At 35.7% G+C, this 24,645-nt stretch overlaps 2 protein-coding genes across 2 annotated transcripts; one reads left to right on the forward strand and one right to left on the reverse strand.

The window, feature by feature from the left end:
- Positions 1-640: 640 nt before the first annotated feature.
- LOC146141340 (uncharacterized) lies at positions 641-3,461 on the reverse strand. Its single transcript, XM_083392167.1, has 6 exons — positions 3,234-3,461; positions 2,418-2,481; positions 2,296-2,347; positions 1,994-2,098; positions 1,546-1,729; positions 641-1,140 (listed from the first exon to the last, which is right to left on the reverse strand). Exons 1-6 carry the CDS (start codon positions 3,428-3,430, stop codon positions 849-851), a joined length of 894 nt encoding a protein of 297 aa, XP_083248293.1. The 5' UTR covers positions 3,431-3,461; the 3' UTR covers positions 641-848.
- Positions 3,462-6,750: 3,289 nt separating this feature from the next.
- LOC146141341 (uncharacterized) lies at positions 6,751-11,072 on the forward strand. Its single transcript, XM_083392085.1, has 6 exons — positions 6,751-6,980; positions 8,020-8,077; positions 8,328-8,361; positions 8,778-8,882; positions 9,184-9,358; positions 9,935-11,072. Exons 1-6 carry the CDS (start codon positions 6,766-6,768, stop codon positions 10,170-10,172), a joined length of 825 nt encoding a protein of 274 aa, XP_083248211.1. The 5' UTR covers positions 6,751-6,765; the 3' UTR covers positions 10,173-11,072.
- Positions 11,073-24,645: the final 13,573 nt, after the last annotated feature.

Genomic DNA, 24,645 nt, shown 5'->3' on the forward strand with positions numbered 1-24,645 from the left:
CGGTTGTATGACATTCAGTTTTAGAGCTAAATAAATGGAGATTTGTTGAATATGACAGTAAAAGTGTTGCAGCAAGTTAGGAAGTCCTTGTTGTAATTCTACTTGCACAATAAAGTCCAAGTTAAACCTTTAAAAAACAAAGTCAAACGGCATCAACAAAAAATCTACTTACAGGCATCAACAGGAGGTTTTGTGATGAAATGTGTACTTATACAAGTTGGCAATAAAGCGTCAATCAAGCTAATTACTTTGGCCGACTAATTCGGGAAAAGCCTTTCCTGTGTCACCCGGCATACAATTTTCGCTTAATCGTTAGTTAGTATTACTCCAGCAAGGTTGATAACCTGCCAAACCACAACTTTATGTTTGCTTTATTTCGGTGCTTATTTACAAACTTCCATTTACCAAGTGATTTATCGACTGACTTATACTGTGTGAGGTTTGTGAGCCGGACATTTTCGTAATCTAAAATCCTATTTATCACATCGTAAAATCACTTAATGAACTCTAAGATTTGGCTTATGGCAATTAATCAATTTGGGTGTTTAAGTGTTGATAAACACGTAACACAGTTGCATAGGAGAAAGTATATCATTCAAAACAATGATATACTTAAAACAAAGAAATTGAAAACAAGAAATTGAATGCTACCAGAATAATAAACATTTAGTATTTTTATATTAAATTTTAAATATTGTATACTGCTAATTTTAGACACAGTATATAATGTAGAGCATTATATGTTTACAATACAACATTCAGCAATTTTATAGATAAACATGACATTTTATGCCGATAAAAATAAATCAGAAAAAACAAATCTTCTTTCACCACAAAATGTTAACACACTAAATCATGAAGACCCCGAAATAGGTTTCAGTGTCATAAGTTGCCACTTTCACATATTCAGGTTTCTCGATATAAAGCCACAGCCGGTCACCGTTTAAAAGCTTGTAAGTTCCCACTGAGCTTAAAGTGTGGAAACCGACATTTGATTTCCCATAACCTGGTCTGTCTCTGTGATAACCAACAGGCAAGTCACACTGAACCACTTCTTGACTGCTCAGTATTGATTCTCCGTTGTTGGGAGATTGTGATTGTACTTTCCATTGTCGCTTTACTTGCTGGGAAATTGAGCATCTAAGACAAATGTTACATTACTATCTTTAGCTAAAATAAATGTCTTCGGCATCTACAAGAGAAATATAATAAGGCAGTCTTATTATGTCCAATTTAAGTAAAATTTATCATGGGTTAAAAATATCGTTTACGAATATTTAATATGTATAACACCATTAATAAATTATGATTTTAGTTTGGGCATCTGTAACCAAAATAAAATTAAGCAACTTTAGAATTGAAATCAATGATTAAGTCACAATAGCCATTAATGCAAAACAAATCTTTGCCTTTTTATCTTATTTTTTCAAGGTAATATTAAAAATTAACAAAGCCTGAAGACATCTGATTATACCTTGAAAAACATAGATCATTATATTAAATTACACTTATGCACAATTCTTTAATTTTGGTTAAAAGTAATACCTTGTTTTGTTGTTATCCTCTTTTGTGCTAAAGAAGGTTGTGTGAGCGTAAACTTTGTACAGTCCGTTCCTTGGAATTGTAAGCACCCCCGTTTGATCATCGTACATTGATTCAGGGTCGGTGAAAGACCAACCTGATAACGGACTCCATTTCCACGACTTCATAACCCATCCACGCTCGGTGTCTGGAAAATTGTAACAAAATACAAAATGTTTTAAAAAAACAATCTCTTAGCCCCGTTTAATCAATGTCTCTTATGCTATCAAAAAAAAATAGTCAAACCACCACTAACCTAATTGGAAATAATTCCATAACTATAAAAAAAAACATTTTTAGAATATTGTTATCAAGTTAATAAAACTTAAAATTTGTAAAAATACTTCAGGTTTCCACTATGTATATATATATCTTGTATTTTGTTTTGAAAATATTTATTAGAATTGTTTACCTTGAACTTTCTCTGGTTGATCGTTTGCAAGTAAATGTGCAAATGGAAGTTCTGGTTGAATAATTTCCTTATCCATAGTTTTTAAATTACCATCATGTTGCCAAACTAAATAAAATGTTTAAATTTTTTCACCAAATTGAAAAAATGTTATTTTTCCTAAGAAACCAACACCAATTATGATTTTTAGAAGACAGTATATTTTATCTAATGACTAAAAAGTAGAAACAATATTATTAAAAAGATGCCCAGAATATAAATAGGTATATGTTTTAAACTACAATATTTTAATATTGTTGTGTTACCTTCCATTAATGAATTGTCATTTGTAGATAAAACCATGTGTTTCTTTAAAATCTGTAAAAGTTTATTTAGTAAAATGGGAATTTACGAAAGGTATACAATTACACAATAAATATGTTTTTACCTCTTTTATTTCATTGTTATTGAACTGTTGCAGAGTTAAGGTTTCATTCACTTCACATGGAACACTAAAAAACACCATGTTTAATTAAATTAATAAATTACTAAATTGAATTATTAAATGTCCAAAATCACAACAATCAGTTTGCATTAAATTTTAGACCAAACAACAACTTTTAAATGTTTCTTTCAATCAAGCCGATGAAGTAAGACACTTCATAAAAAAGAGGAGGTAGCTAATTAACAGGATTGCTCTTTCACGCTTGCAACTATAGGTCATGAATACTTTGGTGTCCTGGTCAATAGCCTCATCTAAAAAGCATGATGAGCTTTGTGTTTGGCAAAGTTAAAAATCAAGAAAGTAAAGTTTTGGCGCTGGTCTAGAATCCTACCATTTTTTTATAGAACGATATAAGTTTTCAAAAATGAAATCGCAAGAGAGAAATAAATATGGAAGAATAAATGGCGTTCCTTCAGTTAAATGTGTGTAGAAATTAACCAACAAAGAGCAGTCCACAAATGCCAAGTGACCCACCCTCACCCAAATAATGTGCGTTGTGGTATGAGGTATATTTTGTTTTGTTTTTTTTGCATAACTTTCTACAGACAAAAGTTAAGGAGCACCGACTGAATGTAATATAATACCTGACCGAACCAAACCCAAATAATGTTAGCAATATAATATAAATATAATATATTAACTGCACTGAAGTCAAGTCAATGACTTAAGTCATTACAACACTGTAAACCCCCAAACAAAAATAGCGGCAAAAGCTACTTTACAGTACAACATATTATAAGTAGTTTTATTCTGACAAACCTGTTCTTGCATGCATCGCATTGTTTGGAAACAGTTCGTTGAACACAGCAGTCTAAACAAGTTTTCAAAGCATCAAAACTTTTTATGTATTCCTCAATTTTCAGCTGTCTAACCAGCGTGTACTTCCACATGTAGCCCATAGGTGGGATAAATACAAAAGAAGTGAGCAAAAATACACGCAGAAACACGCAAAACATCTTGTTAGCAGATTAATGTCGGTAAAATGAAAGAGGAACTACAATTAAATTCAAAAGCAAATTTTACAACTAGGGAATTTCCCTGTTTGAGACAATGCTTAAACTGTTACACCACGATTTCTCAAGTTAATCTTTGATATTAGTTTTATACAAAGATATATTACCATAAATTAATCCCGTTGTTTGATTCTTATAGTTTTTAAGCGTTTTTGTCGTCAATGCTTTATCTATTTTAGTTTGGCCACAACGCGCAACCTTTTATAAGAGATTCAATATGTTCCTAGAAATATTTATCTTTAAACTATTTTTCAGAGATAGCGTGATTTATAACATCTAATAATGCTCTACACGAGCTTTCACAAGATCTGTTAAAATACCGAGTTTGTAATTTTTTTATTGATTTTGTTTTTTTGACTGAACTTTCCTTTAAAATATTGGCATCTTACGGGCTTATTGGTATTACTTATGTAGCGTACCGTAGTAAATATTTGTGTTCTTTTAAGTTCTGGTACGAATAAAGGGTCCCGGTCAGGATTTAAATGCAATTTTTAAGTTTTAAATAAGAAATTAAAAAAAAACGTTCAACATTTGTCGATAACTAAAGCAATCTAGCTTATGATTTAAGAATTGACCATACCAACCTGGCCCTACTACACTGGTCATGTAAACAGACTAAAAACGTGGACTATTGAAATTTGTTTCAAGATTGGCATTTTTTGCAGAAACCTCTGAAGAGAAAGTGAATTGATTCTGTGTATTTTGTGGTTTTATGGGCTGTGTGGATAAATTAGGGGATCGCATAAAAAGAAAGTGATACTTCTACAAAAGCACAGATTGCGAATTGACGAACAATGACAAATTACTAATATAGTGGGCTGAGTGATTGTGAAGCAACAGTTTAATGCATTGTGACGCACTATTCTTAAAACATCACGCCAACAAACCTTGAAGTTCAATTAAGAGCAACTTTTTCGTTATACTTTGGGTTTACTTTTTCATATCATGAAATGTCAATTGACACATGGGAATATATCCACTCGCACCTTGAATCAATTGCAACATTTTAAGATCAAATACTGGGATGGGCAAGTTTGTCGTTGAATATGAATAGAAGCAAAGGAATCTAAACAGATGCTTTATTTCAAAATGACCCAAACCTTATCCCGGCTTGACCGGAGGTCGTGAGTTCGAACCTCACTGCAGGCCAGTTGTTTTTCTGGCTTGCTCTGCTTGCATCATAGATCGACAGATTCGGCGAGTCTGCGATGGCTTTTCGGTGTACTTATGTAGAGAGGTGTACAAATTGAATTCGGCGTTTTTGTGTTCGCCTGTCGCGACGGAACTTAATTTGTTCAAGGCGGGCAAACATAGAAGGGCAGGAATAACCCAGACAATGTTTTGTATTGTACTGTAATGCAGAACCAACCAATGGCGTGAAGGGGCGGATGTTGTTTACCCCCGAACTGGCCAATCAGCAGCAAGGTAACCACCAGCTCAAAGTCAACGACCGTAGCAAAATAAACTTTGATGCTCATTGCCGCTTGCAGTCTTAATATATGCAATGCCAGTCGTTTGCTTAAACAACACAACATGTAGTTTCCTGAGGCCACTTGCATTATGTGGCTTGTTAAATAGCAAAACCAGCTTGTGCTTTGTATAAAAACGCGCTGCACCAATCGAATTGTTGAGCAACCAACTGTAAAACGGGTTCCTCCAGTGGAAAATTTTAGAAGACGCCAAGCGTGAAAATAACAACAGAGCGTTAAAAACGTCACATGGCTGCTCGTATTCCTAGCGAAGCAGTTGTTGGGTGTGACTCTAAAATTCACAAAGCCTGGTAACCCTAGATACAACCCTTTGTAACATACTATTACTACAATACTCTGCTTTGCTGCGACAAGGTTCTTAACTTTGCTGTCGGACACTTTGCCGCCATTTTTATTTTCATACATTTTGCAATTTTTTGGTACACTATGCACGGATCTGTAATGTAGCTTAAAAATAAATTTTAAAGCCAAAAAGGTCGAGTAGATCTACTCGACCTTTTTGGCTTTGAAATTTATTATTTTGCAATTTTATTGTATCAAAATAAGGCAAAAAACATATTTTCGGTCATAATCACGGTTCATTTTGTTTTCGAAATTTTCAAATAAAAATTATTTTAATTTTTGCGACAAACTATTGCGTTCTGGCCGTATTTTTTTCGTCGCCTGAATACACAATAATGTTTTTACCCGAATCATCGTTCAAAAATACAAAAAAAATGAACGATTTTGTCTACTGTCCAAGCCAACTAAAAACACCCTACCAGTTATTTGTAAATAAACATAAAATGCATGGTTTTAAAGTGTATTCTCAATGCAACAAACGTTGTGGCTCTTCAAAGTTTCCAACGCTTTTATTACCAGAGCAAAACTCTTTCACACAAACAAAATTTGTTTAAAAATCGAAATGTATCATTTAGTGGCGGCAAACATTTTTGTCGCGGTCCAAAGTACTCTTTTCAGAGCTATTTAAGGCCCACTACGTAAAACACTACGAAATCGGTAGCGGATTCAGGATATTGTTTTTCAGGTGGGGCCAAAACACTGCCACGCCGTAATAAAAAATATACTAGAAAATATTTTGCGTTTACCTAAGGTAGGCAGCTCCGGACCACATTTGGCACGGTTGGGTCTAAACGACGCTGAGACAATATAAAAAATTTAAAACAACATATATCTTTAAAACAAAGTGCAGTGAATGTACGGCTACCACGCGGCCCACAACTACATGATAACACTAAGATATTCAAGAGTAACTCGCGGCCCACAGTTGCCGACCACTGATTTAGTGTTTTGCTCGCCACTGGGAATAGGCGACATATCAAGGGAAATTCCCATATGGGGATTCCCAGAATTGTGTTTCAGTTCCTCTCGATGTAGGATTGTGAAACAGAGGTAACAGTTTGCCTTGGGAAGTTCCTTTTCAGCTCGTTCCAATGTTTTTAAATATTATAATATAACGTTATCAAGCAATGAAAGTATTTTTACTGTAGTCATGACGTTACTAGAGATGTATTTATAAATATTATTTTACAGAACAATTTATCAGTTGTCACAATTAATGTATTACGGTCTTTAGCTTAAGGTCACTTAATATACCGTAATATTCAATAAACATAGATTTCAAAAAGTTGAAAAATATACAACATATGAAACTAGCAGCAGTTTAAGTATGAATTGGAACTCGTCCAATTGAATTTTCTAGTGTGATAAACATTTTGCTAGGTTTAACAAAAAATATGTATATTTTTTAACTTTTGATGTTTTTACAGCTTGAAAGGGTTTGTTAATATGAATAAATCACTCTGTCCATCATTATTAACGTTTGGTTGCATTTCAATATGGTTTCTCCCCTTTATAATTTTCATGGGGAATTCAATCCACAACACAAACATGGTTTATAAGGATCACATGGAAAGTTTGGACCATAACATTAGGTGTTTTAATTGTTGTGTGAAAGGGTTTGAAATCAACTCAACTGGGTGTGAAGACTGTCCTGATTTCAGGTATGAAATATCAGTTTTGTCCCACATATTCAACATCATCAAGGGCATGTTATTTCAAGCCATTTTGCAAAATATGCTCAGTCAAGACCCTTGGTTGGGTTAAGTAAGTCATTAGTAGAGAAAGTCAGCTTTAAGTCAAATCACTTATATCAAAATAAAACAATAAAATATTAAAATTAGTAAACTCATCTGTATAATGAGCAATAACTAATTCACCTTATTAAAACTTCAGTTTATAAAGTGTTTTTGGTTGATTAATTTGTTGTTTATTAAGTTAACATAAATCAGTTTGCTGTCATAATTTTTCTTTATTTTTGTACTGATTCTTAATAGGCCAACATCTGTTCCAAAGGCACCGGTATATTATTATAAGTATGATGTAATTGTTGGTCAGTATTACTTCAGCTGGGCTAGACTTTATGGTTTGGCTAAAGTATGTGTAACTTAAGTGAAGTAATTTTGATAAAACCTTGACAACATTCAGAGATCATCTCACTTGTTGTGAAGTACCTTAAAACACCTCCCATGTGTTCTCTACCGTTGCCTTTATGACATGAAGGTAGAATCTTCCAGTCAATAATCCTTTAAAATTAAAACCGTTTGAATTTGAGTTTAATTAGACATTTGTAAAGAATTTAATTTCAGAACATAAAACTAATAAAAAAATCATTGACTCTAGATTATCCAATGAAATCTGAACACGCGCATGTGTGTTTACAACTGTGTGTTCAGATTTCATCGGATAGTAATATGGTACTGTGAATCCCCTTCAATTGAAGTTGCTTGTACTAACAGATTGAGCAAGCATTGGCGTATGGTTGTTTCTCGACTCGTTCCCTTCTGGGCCTGCATAACTCAGTTGGTAGAGCGACGGTCCAGGCTTTACCGGAGGTCGTTAGTTCGAACCTCGCCCGGGCTAGTTTTTTTTTTCTGCTTAAAATTAGATGCAGAACATTTTACAAATTCAAACCCTATTATTTGCTAATCTAAATAGATGTGAAATATATAAATGAAATTAATAACTATTTATTGTTTTCAGATGTAATGTTACAAGTTCTGTACTTCTGCAACATTTTAAAACAAAAGAAATTAAAAAGGTATCTACTATACAACTCCATGCTTGACAATAGTATAATTTTCATTTTTAGACTAATTATATTTCTGAGCTAAATAATGTGTTGAATATTGTTATTCAAACAATATGTAGAAACAAGTTAAATGTAATTATATTTAGTTCCAAAAAAATGCATTTAAGGGTTCCGGAGTCCAACAATAATTTCTCCACTTTATCTATTTCTATAAACCATAAGCTTAACATAAAATGTAATTTCTTGTTATGTGTTTTAGGTCTTGATGCGGGAAATGAGAAAAAAAGCTGAAGGTATGTTATATTATAACAATAGAATAACGCTACACCAAAAGCCATCGCAGATTCACGAAATCCGATCTAATTATGCAAGCAGGGCAGGCTAAAAAAACAACTAGCCTAGGGTGAGGTTAGAACTTACAACCTCTGTTATTTTTCTAGCCTACCTTGCTTACATCATTGATCTTCAGATTTGTTAGTCTGTGCCAATGATATGTAAGCTTGATTGCGTATATGTGTGTGTGTATCTTTCATTGTAGAATGATGCTTTTAGAAATTCAGAGGTTTCCTTAATACGGCAGAAAAAGTTCCTCCAAGACATGAAATTTGAATTTCTAAAAAATTATATTCGCCACTTAGGGCACTATCTATTTCAATTCCTATTCATAACTTTTATTGCACATTTCTAATTTCTCCCACACTTTTTTCAGTTGGTGTTGAACACAACAAGCAGATGATAAACTTGTCGGAATTCATAGTTTCACCAAAGTTGTCGTTTGCTCATTTCTATGCGAACGGACAACCGGAAAAAACAGGTAATTGTTTGCTTTACTTTATAGGTTATACCTTTGCTATTTTAATATTAAAATATTATAATTGAGCAGTTAAAGAAATCGTGTTAACATTTGTCTAAAATCACTTCTTATTGTTTTATTGCCTGCTTGACTGTATTACCATAAAACCCAATTAAGTTGTTAAGTTTGTTCATATAACCAAATAAAGTGTTTTATATTAACTTTACCAAATCTGAGGCAACGTTCCTTTTTTATCACAAACTCAAAAAAAATATATATTCTTTTTTTAAAATGTTATGTTTTTTCAATTGATTGTTTTCAGACAATGGTAATTATGTGATGAACAATTGGGAATGGCGGAGGGGTGCTCGTCACGCTTATGTGACCCCGAGTGAAATGTACCACAATCGGAGTTCAAAGGTCATCGTGGCACAGAGCGGACTTTATCTGGTTTACATTCACACAACGTTCATTAACGATGGCGATGATTCGGAATTGTAAGTTGATCATGTTTGGACAAATTTTTGTGTTATTTACTGAAAGAATCATTTTATAAAATACAGTTATGTGGATTTGAAAAGCCTCTAATCCAGGGGTCGGCAACCTTCGCACTTTACGCCAATACTTTACCTGCCTCCTTAAATGTAATTAAACACGTTTTTAAGTGTAAAAAAAGATCTGAGGCCCGCTAGATTCACAAACCTTTCTAAGTTTGGTTTAGGCCCGCGACTAGAAAAAGGTTGCCGACCCCTGCTCTCATCAGTGCTGTAACTCAAGTCAATGACTTCACTGAGATGCGAGGTCACACTTTTTAAATGACTTGACTTCAGTCCCTTTCACGTCGTGGCTTTTATTTAATTTTCGAGCAAGGTAAAGGTCGTAATAGTATTAATCTTTTTTTATTATCAATATTTTACTTCATTAAAAATTTCTTTAAACCGCTATTTGTTTTTATTTTATGCAGTTCTTAATTCTCACACGATTTTTTTGGCTTTCGTAAGTTTTGTCTAATTTTTAGCTGATAGTTATTTGTGTTGAACCTTTTTTAATTCTTTTTAATTAATTTTTTCCAGTTGTGAATTCTCACATGAACTGAGATCAAATCCCGGGGTTTTATTGAATGCAACCGAAGTTCGCTCATGCAGAACCGGCCTACTGACCAATCAGCATCGAGCATTCCACACTCTCCACTCAAGCGGAACGTACCAGTTGAAGAAACACGATTTTATTTCAGTTTTTTACCAAATGCCAAATCACTTTCGGATCAGTGATGTTTGCACGCAGACATACTTTGGGATGGCAATGATTTAGTTTTGGGGGGTTTGTTGCTGTATATATGAACTGTACTGTCCCTAAACACTACAAGAGTCGTTGTGCGGGTTATTTGCGTGCACAGGCATCCATTTAAGTTAAACAACGTCACTATTTGGCTAAATAACTATACCTCACTTGGTTGTAATATAAAGTTTCTTAACCAAGGCCCTCAGCCTCAAGAATATTATGTTTAATTATTATTCAAACTTAAATTTGTGGTTTTCGTTATGACTTCATAGACCGCCCTTGTGACGTTTGGTGGCGTATTTTTGTAAACCGTGAGCAATGGATTACTTGGACTTAAAATGCGACCGACTTTTAATGTTTTAAAAGGATATTCAGGTATTTTAACTGTAGTTTTAATATTATTTGGTAAAGGTGATGCACAACAAGCTCTTTTTATCACATCGTGTTTTTGAATTCTGGCGATTTTTGGCTCAAAGAGAATTTCTTTATATGTTACAGTTTGTTTCTAATTATGAAAAAAAAAATTATGCTAGAAGTTGTTCCACAGAGTTTCATTTTTATGCACTTTATCTTGATTTTTAGCTTTTACACCTGCTAGCATTTGTACAGTTCTGTTCCAGTATGTTGTGCTTTTGTATGCGCCTTCTCGTTTTGTTTATGTAATTTAAAATTATGGTGCCTCCAAGTGACTTAATACATTTTTAAGCTGAATATTTGCAATTTCATGGGTTAAAAAATAGTCTATAAAGCCACATGTGAACATCATATTATTTCACTTTCATTCAACGCAAGTCGCCTTTTTCAGCTCTCAAATTTACTTGGCTCGCCTTTTACTTTGTTCTTAGTCTGGATTCTGTAAAAAAAAAACTCTTTAAACTCGTTTAAAAGCTAAACTTCGTTCGTTGACAAACTTGTGGATTTGGGTACCTTTTTTAAACCTATATAGCTCCCCGATACTAGGGTTGTATCTGTAAGGTATCTCCGCCCTAATTTGCTCTAACGCCGGGTTTCTTAAACTTTTTCACCGACCCCTCAATTTTTTTTGCTTCACGTGGATCACCGTAGGCAAGAAATTTAATAAAATGACGTCATAAGTTGACGTCTTTATACAGATAGACTGTAGAAATCTGCAGTTTTCGGTCCACAAAATGTGAAAAGGAGAATAGAAATAGGAGACATGGAGTGCAAAAACGTTTCATTTTTTATTAAACTATTTCTTTAGAAAAAGTAATTACTTCCTAAATATATACCGGTACCAATATTTCAATTTGTCCCAGTTTAAGAACCCCTGCGCTAACACGTCTTGATCAATGTTTCTATTTGAGCATAGTAATGCCGTTATTTGGTATTGATCCGAGTTATTTTACCCTAAATATCAAAATAAAGTACAACAGAGGTCATCGCTAGCATAATATTGTTGATAAATATGTTTTCAAACGGTGCTTTGTATTTATCAGACTTCGCACACTTACAAATATTTTTATTTGCGCCCCCTGTTTCTAGCAGGGCTGCGGAGTCGGACTCGAGTAAAATAAAGTTAAACTACCAGAGTCCGACGTGCACATTGTAGATGTTTTTAAACCATGTTCTGTCAGTAGATGAGTTATTTGACACCTACAGCCTGCATAGTAGGGGCTTACCTCCAGTTGTTTTGAACCAACTTTGCTACCTAGGCTTAAGTTACTGGTGTATAGTTATACTTGTTACGTCACACAGCTAAAGTTGGTTCGCAGCAAGTGGTGGTGATTTTGGTTGCTGTATTCGAATGACGCAACCGGTTTAATAAGGGAACTGAAATTGCAGCAGGTGGTTTTTAGAGGATATGAAACTGTGGCTTCCAATAAAAGCAAAACAAATATAAAGGGTGTTTGTCCTCTCGAGTGCTTTGCATAGTCGTAAAACCCTTTTAGACACCGACGCCATTAAATTTGTCCAACAATGTCAATATGCGAAGCGATATAAAATTGAATTCAATATTCTGTTAATGAAAAGCTTTAAACCACCTCGTATAATTGGAAATAGCGGTGTGTATTAGATTTCTACCCTTTTTAGTGAAACCGTGCTTCCCATATTTGAAAATGTTTGGCCTTAAAAATATAACAGATTACGTTTTCTAGGTACATTTTGCAAATAATACGCTACCTTAACTTTCTCAGAATCGCAAGAGTCAATTTAATTAGCAACTTAAGTGCACTTCGCATTCTGTTCAGGATAAACGAGAAGGTGGATTGTCCCGAGAAACCTTCAACAATAGTTCTCAGGTGAGCAGCTAGTGCAGGGGTGGCCAACCAATCAGACAGCAAGAGAGCCGCATTTGTGAACCCCAAAGAACCGTACCTCACACAAGAAAAATGGGGAACAAGTATCGGGTATTTACAGTTCGGGGAATTTCTCGGTTGGGTGAAGTTAAGTTGTAACGCGAGTTTCGTTCGTGCCCACACCCGTCCTGGTCTATTGCTCGTCAAAACACAAATACTAGGAAAACAACCTCGAGTTTGAGGGTTTTTGTTAACTATAAATGCGTGCATTGTTGTAGAATGTTATTTCATAACACTTAATTTAGTTTTTGTTTTATTTTCAACCGTTTTATTTCCTCACTTACTTATGCCAACAAAAGTCCAATGTGTTTGTAAAGCTTGAGGTCATTGAAGCATTTGTAAATATCAAACCCATTATTCTACGAGCCACGATATTATGCTTGACTTTTTTGCTATTGGCCCGTGTAAAAATAAACAAACTTGCTTTCCCGACTATTCCGTTGAAATGAATACACCTCGGTTTTCCCCACCATAGAGCTACGGCTTTTCACTACTGTAATATTTACTCTGAATGTTGAATATATATTGTTCCACCACCAACGAAGCCATCCGTGGAAGGTTCGTGATTTGTCACCGGAAAACGAGAAATGTTCACAATTTTTTTCAATTGTATTTGGTTTACTCAAAAATCGTTAAATTCATAATAAATGTCCGAGGTAACATTCAACGCTTTTATAAGAAGAAAATTACGCTAAAAAGTTTAAAACGTGTGAAACGAAAGTATGCACCAACTTTGAATAAATGAGACAGTCCTTTGGGATTTTTCCACACCTCTGACACAACGTTCGCTATCGCAGGCCAGAAAAGCGAATAGTATCTTACAGCGTTGCGGAGTTTGACTCGGGACTCGAGTAAGACTACAAAACTACCCGAGTCCCGAGTCCGACGTGCGCATGCGAATTTAAAAACTGATATAGACGCCAAAATGTAAATTGTAAAGATGGAATAGCATATGGTGGAACATTTTCCAACCATGTATTGTGGGTAAATGAATTATATAACACCCCTATAAGTGAAATACAGGCTGCAGAGTCGGACCCAGGCTTTACGAAACTGGAGTCGGACTCGAGACTCGAGTTTATTTCAACCGACTCCACAGCCTGTATTTATATCGGGCAAATCACCCTACTTTTTAATTGGTTAAAACGTAGGACCACCCGGGTAATATTAAACGGCAGTATTATAAGATCGGGATTTTGGAGCACCACATAAACCTTCACATCGAATAGAAGCCAGTTGCTGTGTTTTCGGCTTTGGTTTCAATAACATTGAACTGAACTTTTGGTTTATCATTTTATGCCGATGTAAAAAGTACCCCTTGCTTGCTTAATTGCGCAACCGTTGCGTTTTTACTATTACAATCTACTGTATGTACACTGGTAAACAAAGTCTTAAATTGTCGACACGAAAGGGAGTTGCAACATTCGATATTACACAGTTTTGTTGCAAAATGTCAATATTATTTGCCCCTGGGCTACAATCGTTTTTATTGATTTCATAGATATGGAACCAAACAGAAGCATCACGTGGATTCAAAAATGTTGTAAAAAATGTAATAAACTACATTTCTTATTAACTCGCGTGCTGATAAATAACATTTGTGGGGTTATTGAACTCACAAAAAACCTAAACGAGGTGATTTTATTGCCCAACAACAGCTGTTACGATTTGTCACATGTGTTTAACTTGGGGTTCGACAAATTTACTATTGCAATTATACCTAAAGATTAATTGTGAATTTCAGGCAACGTATGCAATGTAATTCAGCCTTTTTTTCACTTTAAAAAGTAAAATTTTAGAAAATAGTATAACCGGATGAAATTTCGGCTTATCAGTGGTGACCTGTAAGAGGGTTATGCGACCCTTTCTCGCAAACACATTTACACATTATAGTGGTTTAACGAAAGGTGATATTGGCTTAATATCCTCATTCCTCTTCCACACTTACATATAGCGAACGTTTGTGCTCACTTTCGCTTCTCAAACTTGGATGCAAAGCAGGGTCCAACTAATTAATGGGTTCTTGTTCTGCCTACATTATTTTAGTTTAAGGGGCAACAAACTCCATAAATACAAATTTTGTTTTGTAATTATCTTTATTTTTTGTAATTTTCATAATGATGCGGGCGTTTAGGTTTAAAAATGGCAAATTTGAGCAAGTTTATTAGCAGCAGGGACCTCACACAACCCCAAAACCTTACTAAATAATTTAAACGCGTGAACTCATTTAATTCTAAGTGGTACACAATGTATTAAATCCATACTTATTTGTTACGGGTTAAAACAGCGCTTTTTTGTCAATTATAGTAACATTCCCATAAACCAAATTTTCAAACAGGGTTGATCTATTACTTTATGGCTGTTTAACTAGCGGCCATGGTTGCGTTTCTGGCAATATTTATTATTGCGCCACGCAACTAAAAGTTCTGTGTTCGTTCCTTCGCGATATTAGCGAAAGCACTACTTAAATAGAGACGGCCTTTCAACCCACCACCACACAAGAGTCACGCCACTTTGTTAAATATTGACAAATGTGGGGGTGTGTTGTAATAAAACCCCGAGTCCAGCCCCGGCTCCACAGCCTGGCGTGTTGGGGGTGTGTTGTTTACTGAATATACGCCATTTTAATATCTTTTTTACATACATTCACGTAGCATTCACGTAGCAAACCCTTGTATATTGTCCCCTATCATCATAATTTAATAACCGCTTAATATATCGTATGAAAAATAGTTCTTTATTTAATTTTTTTCCGGAAACTTTGCAAAGTATGCAACGAAAGTTTTACTTTGCGATAATGTTTAAATATTTCAAATAAAAAATTGAATATTTATAAAGAATTGTTCGACTTCAGACTTAAATAAATCAAAGAAAATTACGCCAACCTCTTCGAGCAAACCAACAAATACTCTAATCAGCATCTGCCAACCATCTTACATTAAACAGGTCACACCGCGATAAACCTGTCAGACGGTGCCACCTTTAATCAGTGGTTCTTTCCATCTTTAGGGGCACTTTTGTTTCTCAAACTGGCTGCGGACCGTTCAGTATTGTTTATCCAAAATTTCAGTTTGTCATTAAGTCAAGAAAAAAAAGTAAGCAAATGTTCTAACATACTACATAAGTATCAACCATTCCGAAAATTTTGAAACTCTTGCCCCCCTAAAATGCTTCGGGGACCCCCTAGGGTACGAGGACCCCTGTTTGGGGACCACTGACCTAAACGTTCCTGTTAAACCGCGATATCTTGAGACATGTTGGATCCGATGTTTTAAAAGATGGCGTAAGAAGGTTTGAAACAAAGATGTGACTGTAATATTGCGAAGCATGAGAACTTCACGTAAACAAAAAACTTGAACTCTATCGCTATAGTTGTTAATTTTCGCAGGTCGCTACATTCTGAAATTATATCGAAAGTACTTTATCTACAGGTATTCACCGATTTTATACACAGATTAAAAGAAAATCGTTAAAATATTTGTTCCAGGTGGTAAACTTAAATTTGATACATAGCAACAGCTTCGATATACAAGCGCTGTTCATCGGGACAACAAGTAAATCCAGATATTCGTTAAATTTGGTTAAACGTTGATGCTAATAGGCGATTTTTGCCAAAAAAATCAAGTTTCAAGTGATGTTGGTAACAGCAAACGTTACTAAACTCTCAACTGCAATACTTGACCTTTTTGTGTATAAAGGTGAAATGTTATTCCGTGTCAGCAACCTTCACCACTGATATGTTCACCTGTACGTGAACTTAAAATTAACTAAAAGTCACATTAATTTATTTCCTTTCAAACTTGGTCAATGTTTTATTGTTTATTATTTAATTACCGCCAATATTTGTAGATAAACAGTTGCAACATATTACTGCAACGCGTCGGATAAAAACATATGTTATTGATTTAAAATCGCAGGTCACATGGGTATTTGGGTAATAAAAAACCGTGTGTAATAAAATGACTCGGCAATAAGCAGTAAAGTACAAAGCTTTATTGGCTGCAACCGCACTCTAAACCTATAACGTTTCGGTGCGACTACAACTTTAAAATAATGAGCAAGTTTCGAATTTAACCAAACGAACCCCCCTACCCGCTGGGGGATTACCTTTGAATTGCGCGCGACAGCTGAAAATAAATGTTTTTATAGCGTTGTCTATTTACTCATTGGAACTTTTCACGACGCCCACCCAATAAAGAGAAAAAGCAGTTTTAACATTTGATGTTTAATCTAATCAAACCAGTTTATCATGAGGATGTCTCCCGCCCCATTCTCTTGTGGCGAAATAAGCAATATAAAACATTTAACCAATCCCAACGTGATTCAAACCCGTGTAAGTGGATACGTAACATGACCTATAGTAACCTTTGACCTCGCGAATGTTGTCACATCAACAAACTCCGATGAAAGCTTATACTCGACATTTTGACACGGTTACCCGATATTTTAGGCAGAAAATATCGTCATCCGATACCAATGACGTCATTATTGAGCTTAACAAGAAATAGTTTAAATCAAAGTGTTTAAAGGTGATTTTTTCCAGGATATTTGGCCAAAACTTGCATCAGTTTTCCTGTTTTTTTGAATGGTTTGACTTTCAATGTAGAATCGCTATTTTTAGATCACAAATCATGGCTGAAATATTTATATTAAACTGGTGTCGGCACCGATATCACCTTAGTATCGGACGAGCACCGATATCACCTTAGTATCGGACGAGTACCGATATCACCTTAGTATCGGACGAGCACCGATATCACCTTAGTATCGGACGAGTACCGATACTCACACTTGGTATCGGACGAGCACCGATATCACCTTAGTATCGGACGAGCACCGATATCACCTTAGTATCGGACGAGCACCGATATCACCTTAGTATCGGACGAGTACCGATACTCACACTTGGTATCGGACGAGTACCGATACTCACACTTGGTATCGGGTATCGGCTCCGATCCGATATTATCGGACATCCTTCAAAGTATTGTATTCTAAGGTAACTCCGCCGACGCAAATGACAACATCATCGTAAAACAGAGTGTTACTGTAACTCGAGCTGAAATGCGAAATTCTTATGGATTTCAAAATTAATTTAACCAAATTAAGCACTCAACTGGTGACGCCATCTTTGTGAGACTTTATTGTTAAAAATGTCCGATATAAGCAACATGGGCCCTTAATTGAAAGATCGTTGTGAGAACAACCTTTGGGGTCGATCGCTCCTGAAAGCCTTCAGCTAATTACACCACAATGGTCGCTATAGGCGCTTCGCATTGTTAACAATATTGTTAATAGATATACTCCCACGAAACATACATTCCAAAGGTAAGAGTTTGAAGTGATTCTGTGTTTCTATTATTGACAGCGACCTCTAGTGTCGTCACAAGATCATTTCTCTCCTCGTGAAACCACAAAGATTTCAGATCCCCTCATTCCCAAAGTGTGTGCCACGGCACTCTAGTGTGCCTCGAAAGATTGTCAAGGGTGCCGCGAAACTTTTTGTAAGTTCGAAAAATAGTGTTTGTATTACCAATAGGCATACACGCAAGCATTTTAGACTTAAATACGCACTATTCATTATAAAATTGATAATATTCAGACATTTACATATAGATTGCTGTGTGTTAAGAACGATTTTAAAGTTACTCTATTGTTATTCTGTTAAAGGTGTGCCGCGAAATAGTCAAGACTTTTTTAGTGTGCTGGGAGCCAAAAAAGTTTGGGATCTACTGCTCTAGAACTTGAAATGCCAATGACGCCGTTTGGCTGTTACATGCTTTCTTTACGTAAAACTTAATTTATTTCTCGCGTACCTAATATATGGGCCACGCAATTTGTGACGTCATCGGCTACGAAACAAATAACGATATCAGCGTTTTGATTTTAACGTATGGAGCATCGGGCCCATAATTGAGTTTGGGGTCTAAAGGGGAATAAATAAACGCATTTTTATAAGGCAGAATTAGTTGGACACGTGACAGATTAACGAATTACATCTCGCAGACGGAACCACTCAAAATATGCCCAATACGCTTATCTGGTATTTTAATGCAGAATGAATATATTACGCTATTTAATTGTTTTAACAACGCAAATCCAAGCATTAAAAAAAGTACTGCATTAACATGACCCCTAGTAACCTTCTGTATTAACCTGACCCGTAGTAACCTTTCCGACCGGGGCATTCCCTGTTGTTCCATCAACAAGCAAATCTGGAAGTAAAAACTTATGTGTGTGATACTATAACACTCCGTGTACTATTGGGTGAACCATAGTAGGTTGGGTTACGGAAAACAAAAGACGGTAGCAATTTGCGGTCAGTGAGATAAATGTCTTTGTAGAGTATGAGTTGGCAATATTTTTAGATATAGCAATAAGACGCACGATGCATCCTGGCTTAAACGGTTTTATTAAAATAGGCTGAGACATAAAACGCAATTAGGGTTTGTGCCGACTGCCGAGCGCCAGCGCAAAAAACAAATATGTAAAAACGACGTGTGCCACGGCCACTCGCCCCTTTTTCACGGTAGTTGTGCACTTACTCAAGGTGCTAAAAATATGGAGTATTAAAGTGTTTATTTGAAAAAGCTCAAAGCAGCTAAGAAACGACATGTATATAGCCAATACGTAGGAAAAAAAAGAACACGAAAGTTACGTCATATTTGGCCAATAAGACTGGCTGGCACTCTAAAAACATGGCTTAGGCATTACAGCGGCCATTCTAAGGCCAAATTGCAGCGGTAGTCAGACGCCAGCAAAACGGCTTGTTTTGCAGAACGTGAAAACACCGCCCGCAAGACTGACAGTTATAGATTACGAGATTAAAGGTTACATGTCAAGTTTGAAACTAGGCGAACTGAAGCAGGAAAACACAGGAATTTTACACACAACAATACGGAAAACTTTGCATCATCAAATATGATATTATGTAACTGAAGAACACATTTGGCAAACGAAAGCTGAAACGCGTAATCTAAAGCCCTATTTAAAAATTTGTAAGATAACTTAATGAACTCTAAGATTTGGCTTATGGCAATTAATTAATTTGGGTGTTGAAGTGTTGATAAACACGTAACAATAGCGCAGGAACCAGTATCGAAGCTGAAGTGTTTGGTTTGCTACTTCAGCCACGTAACTGATTACATCACAGGGGACTTCTACAGAGACTCATTGTAAACTTTAGTCTGGCGCAACCTTTTGTAACTTGAGCTGAACAACACGAAATTGTTGGGAATTTCATTAATTTAATTCAATCAAGCGTTCTTCTGGTGACGTTCTCTTTTTGTATCGCTGCCTTGCAACTCACGATTGAAAGGTAGCCTAGTGATGTAAGCACGACTCGCTTCTGAAAAGGCCTCAATTCATTATTGCGCAGTATAGTTATTGTTCTTTAACACGGACGTTCACCACTTCGGTACTGAATTAACACAACAATAACGTTAATACGGTGGACAACATACTTTCCAAGGCGACACTTTGAAATAGTGCCAATACGTTTTCGTATTTTACTAAGTTTAATTATCCCTGTAGATTCATACCAAAATATTTCCCAATCACTGAGACTGACAGGTAATACCAATTTGTACGAAAGCCCGATAATTTATATTTTATTCAAATTATCGATATTTGGAAAACAAGTACCGCGATCCGATTCGATACAAAAAAACGTCATGACTACGCCAAAATAAATAAAATTTAAACGTTTAAACGGCAATTTTTTTATATTATTAATACAAAATTTGCTTTTGGTTTGGAAATTTAGCGTCACAGTTGTTAACCTACTATTGTTGATAAATTTACCTTTCAAGCTAGATTCATTGCGTTGTATCATAAATCATAGCTCTGTACCGTCCTAGTACCGTTACTGCTGCATTAAGTATCATATCCATTCGATGTAATCGGACGCCCCTACCCTTTTAAAAGGGGTAGAATGATGACTAAGGTGGTGAAATGTGTTCTAAGGTCTTAGGTTCGATTTCCAGTGACGCATGTAAGGTGCAATAAAGTTGTGTTGGGGCAAGCTTCAGGGAGTTTCATTCAATTAGCATCCAAGTTTCACGGATGTAGCGAAAGTGCAGATTGTAAGGTTGATTGGGTAAACTGTCACTTGTCACTGTTGTTCGGCGAATGCCATCTTGTTACTTGACACCAATACTTCTGTTTTAAGCTAGGTTATGTTGTAACCTACTGGGACAAACAATAAAAGGTGGATTTGGGAGAGAATCCGGTTCCAATTACCGACCTGCCTTTTTGGGCTTTTGAACAATGTTTCTCAAATTTCAAACAGACAGTTGTTTGTTGCAGCGGCCGACAAGCCTTTTTGTAGAAGAAAAGCGCCTAAGAGTTCCTAATTGGCTGAAAGCATAGTTTAGGGGGCATGGCCTAAAAGCTCTGCGACAATAAGCCAATATACAAACTCTTAGCCACGCCATTTAAAAAAAACTACAATAAATTTACGGCTATCAAGCGGCCCACAACTACACGTGTCTCCCCTTATCTCAACAGCACCCCCTCAACCACTGTGACGTCAGACCTTCCCTTAAATGTGACGTCACTGTTCTATTCGGGCGGGGAATACCGCGATGCTACCCAAATTGAAGCCCAAATTGAAGTACGAATGATTTCACTGAATAAACTACCAATGATGCAACTTTTTACGTCACGAGTGATGACGTGGCGAAAAGTTTACCGTGGTAGATAATATAATGTCAAACTGGTAAAACACCAAAAAAGCATGTTTGTTTACTTTTAAAACTCATAAAGCTACGTGTGGTTAATAATAGGGTTGTCCGATATTTCATTTTATTCCGATACCGAAAATCGATATTGTGGAAAAAGTATCGCGATTCCATTATACCCAATGACGTCTTAGTATTGTCAGATGTGGAACGCTGACCAATTCAGTGAGTCCGAATAGAATAATTTCCGGGTATTCTGGCTCAACATTGCCTAATTATCTTCGATTTTATTGTAACATTTTTTAGAAACCTGCCTTTGAAAGCTTCAGAAGGATTGTCTGAGGAAATATTTCAAACTATGTCCGATGCTTAGTGTTTTTTCCCGATATTCGATATTTTGGAAAAAGTATTGCGATCACCAAAAACTACATGACGTCAGAACTATGATCAAACAAAGTTCGGTGTTACGTTGTTAGCGTTTTATCACAAACCATGCCTAAAATTCCTAAATTTCTTTCGCACCGGCTTCGATTGTTAAAATTTCCTGTTGTTGCGAACAAAATATCCTGGGAAATTGGAATCTGTTTCTTTGCTTGAATAGGCTTTGAGGCCTTTGTGCTTTTGTGGTCCTAAAAGGAACTAATCGTTACCAGGTCGCTGTGTATTTTAACGCAATGACGTGATTACTGTAGAGCCCCAATCAACCGGCGCTAATGGTTGATTTTATTACATTATGTTATTGAGCTATTATAACACAAACCGATGAAAATGGGTTTTATGTTAAAACAACAACATCCATACAATATGATATTGCCCTGTTTAGTGTTTATAGACTATTCTGGACGGCTTTATAGATTTTTTCAGCGCAACAACGTCAACGTTGGCATATGGGGTGTGTGTCTTTGAGACATTAACCAGATGGTGCTGTCATCACAATGACGTTCGTGTGATAAGAAGCATTGCGCAAACGTTTCTTCAATAAATAGAACATCCCTGGTGTTCAAGCGCTATATACGAAAAAAAATGTTTGTGTTTGTTTTAAGTTTTATTCTTTTACGCCTGATATATCATAGTATGGGAATCTTGCCTTAAATGCGGATCTTCGCAAATTTAACACATTGGCTTTGGGATACGTATCGACAAAACTGTAAAAGTCGTTTTATGGTTTGCACTTTATAGCAATACCCGACAACATTAAACATGTATCCTTGCTAAGGGAAATAGATTTCATTCAGGTGAATTTCCGCTGTTCGGGTTATTCTCCAGTTGCCTAGTCCACGAGTATCACATTGCCTTAAGCGGGAATCGAACCCGGCGGACCGATGTTTGGCAAGCGTTGTAGCTTGAATTATAACAAAACTACAAAAGCAAGTAGTTGGGGTTTTCCTTCTTTCTGAAAATACCCAGCAACCGTTGTGTGTACAAACTTTTGTGGTTCCCTTTCCCAGGAAACCTTTTAAATACTCTAGGGCAGCGTTTCTCAACCGGAAAATTTTGAGAAATTGTGAGAATTTGTTTTGTTTCTAGTTTATTGAAGCTGAGCACAGAATACAGAGACTGTTCTAACTACTGTCTATCGATACAGACCAAGGTTATAAATTAAGAAAGTAATTTTGAAACCCGTGAAAAAGGCAAGTCATCGCCTGCCCAAACATTGCATTAAGCGGGAATCGAAGCTTGAATTATAACAAAGCCACAAAAGCAAGTATTTCCTTCTTTCTGAAAATACCCAGCAACCGTTGTGTGTACAAACTTTTGTGCTTCCCTTTCCCAGGAAACCTTTTAAATACTCTAGGGGTTGCTTGTGTAGCAAATATTTGTCAGATAGCAAACCGTTGGTTGGGGACCTATAACGTTGGTTACGTCATTGGGTTTCACTTCTGTATTGTTTGAGCTGGGTGAAACTTTAGTTTCTACAACCGCGTGTTGAACTAGGACTTTTGTCCTGTACAAAAGTTTATCGCATGCGAGGTTCTGAATGATTTAGTTCCGTTTTATTTAAAAGTGTAGCAAATATTTGTCAGATAGCAAACCGTTGGTTGCGCCTATAGGGTTTCACTTCTGTATCTTTTGAGTTGGGTAGAACTTTAGTTTCTACAACCGCGTGTTGAACTAGGACTTTTGTCCTGTACAAAAGTTTATCGCGTGCGAGGTTCTGAACGATTTAGTTCCGTTTTATTTGAAAGTGTTTTCATTCAACGCAATGACGATTTATTAAAGTTATGCGATAAATAAAAAATCTATTTGGTGTTCTTTTCATCAAATAATAATTGTAGCATTGATATAAATAGAAACACTAAAAAGGTGACGATCTCCTGAAAGCAAAGCGAAACACGAATCTATATTTCAACAATTTATACGAGTAGGAACTACTATTACACCACAACCAGAATAGAAAGTGGTGACGTTTGCGACAGAAATCAACATAGCAAGCGAAACTGCCATTGGTGATAAAATATCAATACATGAACCGAATATCAATATTAGAGTCATAAACAACTTCCATGTGACCAGGGCTTCTGTTTGTTTTGCTGGACTCGGGACTCGAGTAAGACCAGGTAAAACTATCCCAGTCTGAAGACCGACGTGCGCATGCGCAGTACTAAATTTTAAAGGTGCCGCAAACAAATTGTAATGGTGGAATATTTTCCAACCATGTATTGTGAGTGAATGAATTATATGACACCTCTATAAGTGGATTGCTAAATACCAAGCTTATTTCAGTTCTGTTAATTGGTGAAATACAGGATGTAGAGTCGGAGTCAGGCTCTTCCTAATTTTTTCGGCCTGAGTCGGCCCCTGGTTATTTTTACACGTCTCCGCAGCCCTCTATGTGACGTATTGTTTGGTTAAAACTACTAGCGTTACCTTCAAAAAAATAAATGTTTGTCGTTCTAATTTTGTCTTCATTGTTTAACATAGATACGGAGCGAGTGAACAGTGCAGTTGTGGGTTGGAAATTAGTTTGGTAAATGTTCATGTTTTGTATTTTACCGATATAAAAAAAAAACTTTAGCTAAAAAAGTTGATTAAGGTTAGAACAAACATATAATTCATTGTCACATTTAATTTTTTATAAAAACGATAGAAACATCATAAATATATACAAAACAATTTGGCAGTAATTAATATTCACAGCACAGGGTATAGCATAAAGATTCAACAAAAAAAACACAGATACATAGCAAAAGGCTAAAACTGTTGAAGCAATGAGATTATATTGTCCTTGCATAAAAAACGTTTTAAAAGGCATTGTATTTTAACGAACACATCAATCAGTAGAATAAAAAAATAGAATATATTAATTAAGACGCTTGAAAACGGATTTCTTATGTATTTTGCCTTTATGTCTGTTTCACCAAATCTGAATATGATCCGCATGTTTAAAAAAAAATTGAACAAAAAACTTTAACAATAATTGCATTGTTTCACCAAGCACCAAATTATAAAAAATAAAAAAGTAAGTGCGACGAAAAATTTATGTTAAAGCGAAAATCATAAAAT

Source organism: Ascidiella aspersa, chromosome 6 (genome assembly GCF_963924565.1).
Source record: "Ascidiella aspersa chromosome 6, kaAscAspe10.2, whole genome shotgun sequence".
Taxonomy (NCBI): Eukaryota; Metazoa; Chordata; class Ascidiacea; order Phlebobranchia; family Ascidiidae; genus Ascidiella; species Ascidiella aspersa.

Bases quoted from the DNA above. Each gene is read 5' to 3' on its own strand.
- LOC146141340 (XM_083392167.1), bottom strand. From the start codon at position 3,430: ATGTTTTGCGTGTTTCTGCGTGTATTTTTGCTCACTTCTTTTGTATTT. The intron at 2,482-3,233 runs GTTTGTCAGAAT...GGTGTTTTTTAG, and splicing joins TGCGATGCATGCAAGAACAG to TGTTCCATGTGAAGTGAATG. The intron at 1,141-1,545 runs GTATTACTTTTA...CATTTGTCTTAG, and splicing joins GAGGATAACAACAAAACAAG to ATGCTCAATTTCCCAGCAAG.
- LOC146141341 (XM_083392085.1), top strand. From the start codon at position 6,766: ATGAATAAATCACTCTGTCCATCATTATTAACGTTTGGTTGCATTTCA. The intron at 8,883-9,183 runs GTAATTGTTTGC...GATTGTTTTCAG, and splicing joins CGGACAACCGGAAAAAACAG to ACAATGGTAATTATGTGATG. The intron at 9,359-9,934 runs GTAAGTTGATCA...AATTTTTTCCAG, and splicing joins GATGGCGATGATTCGGAATT to TTGTGAATTCTCACATGAAC.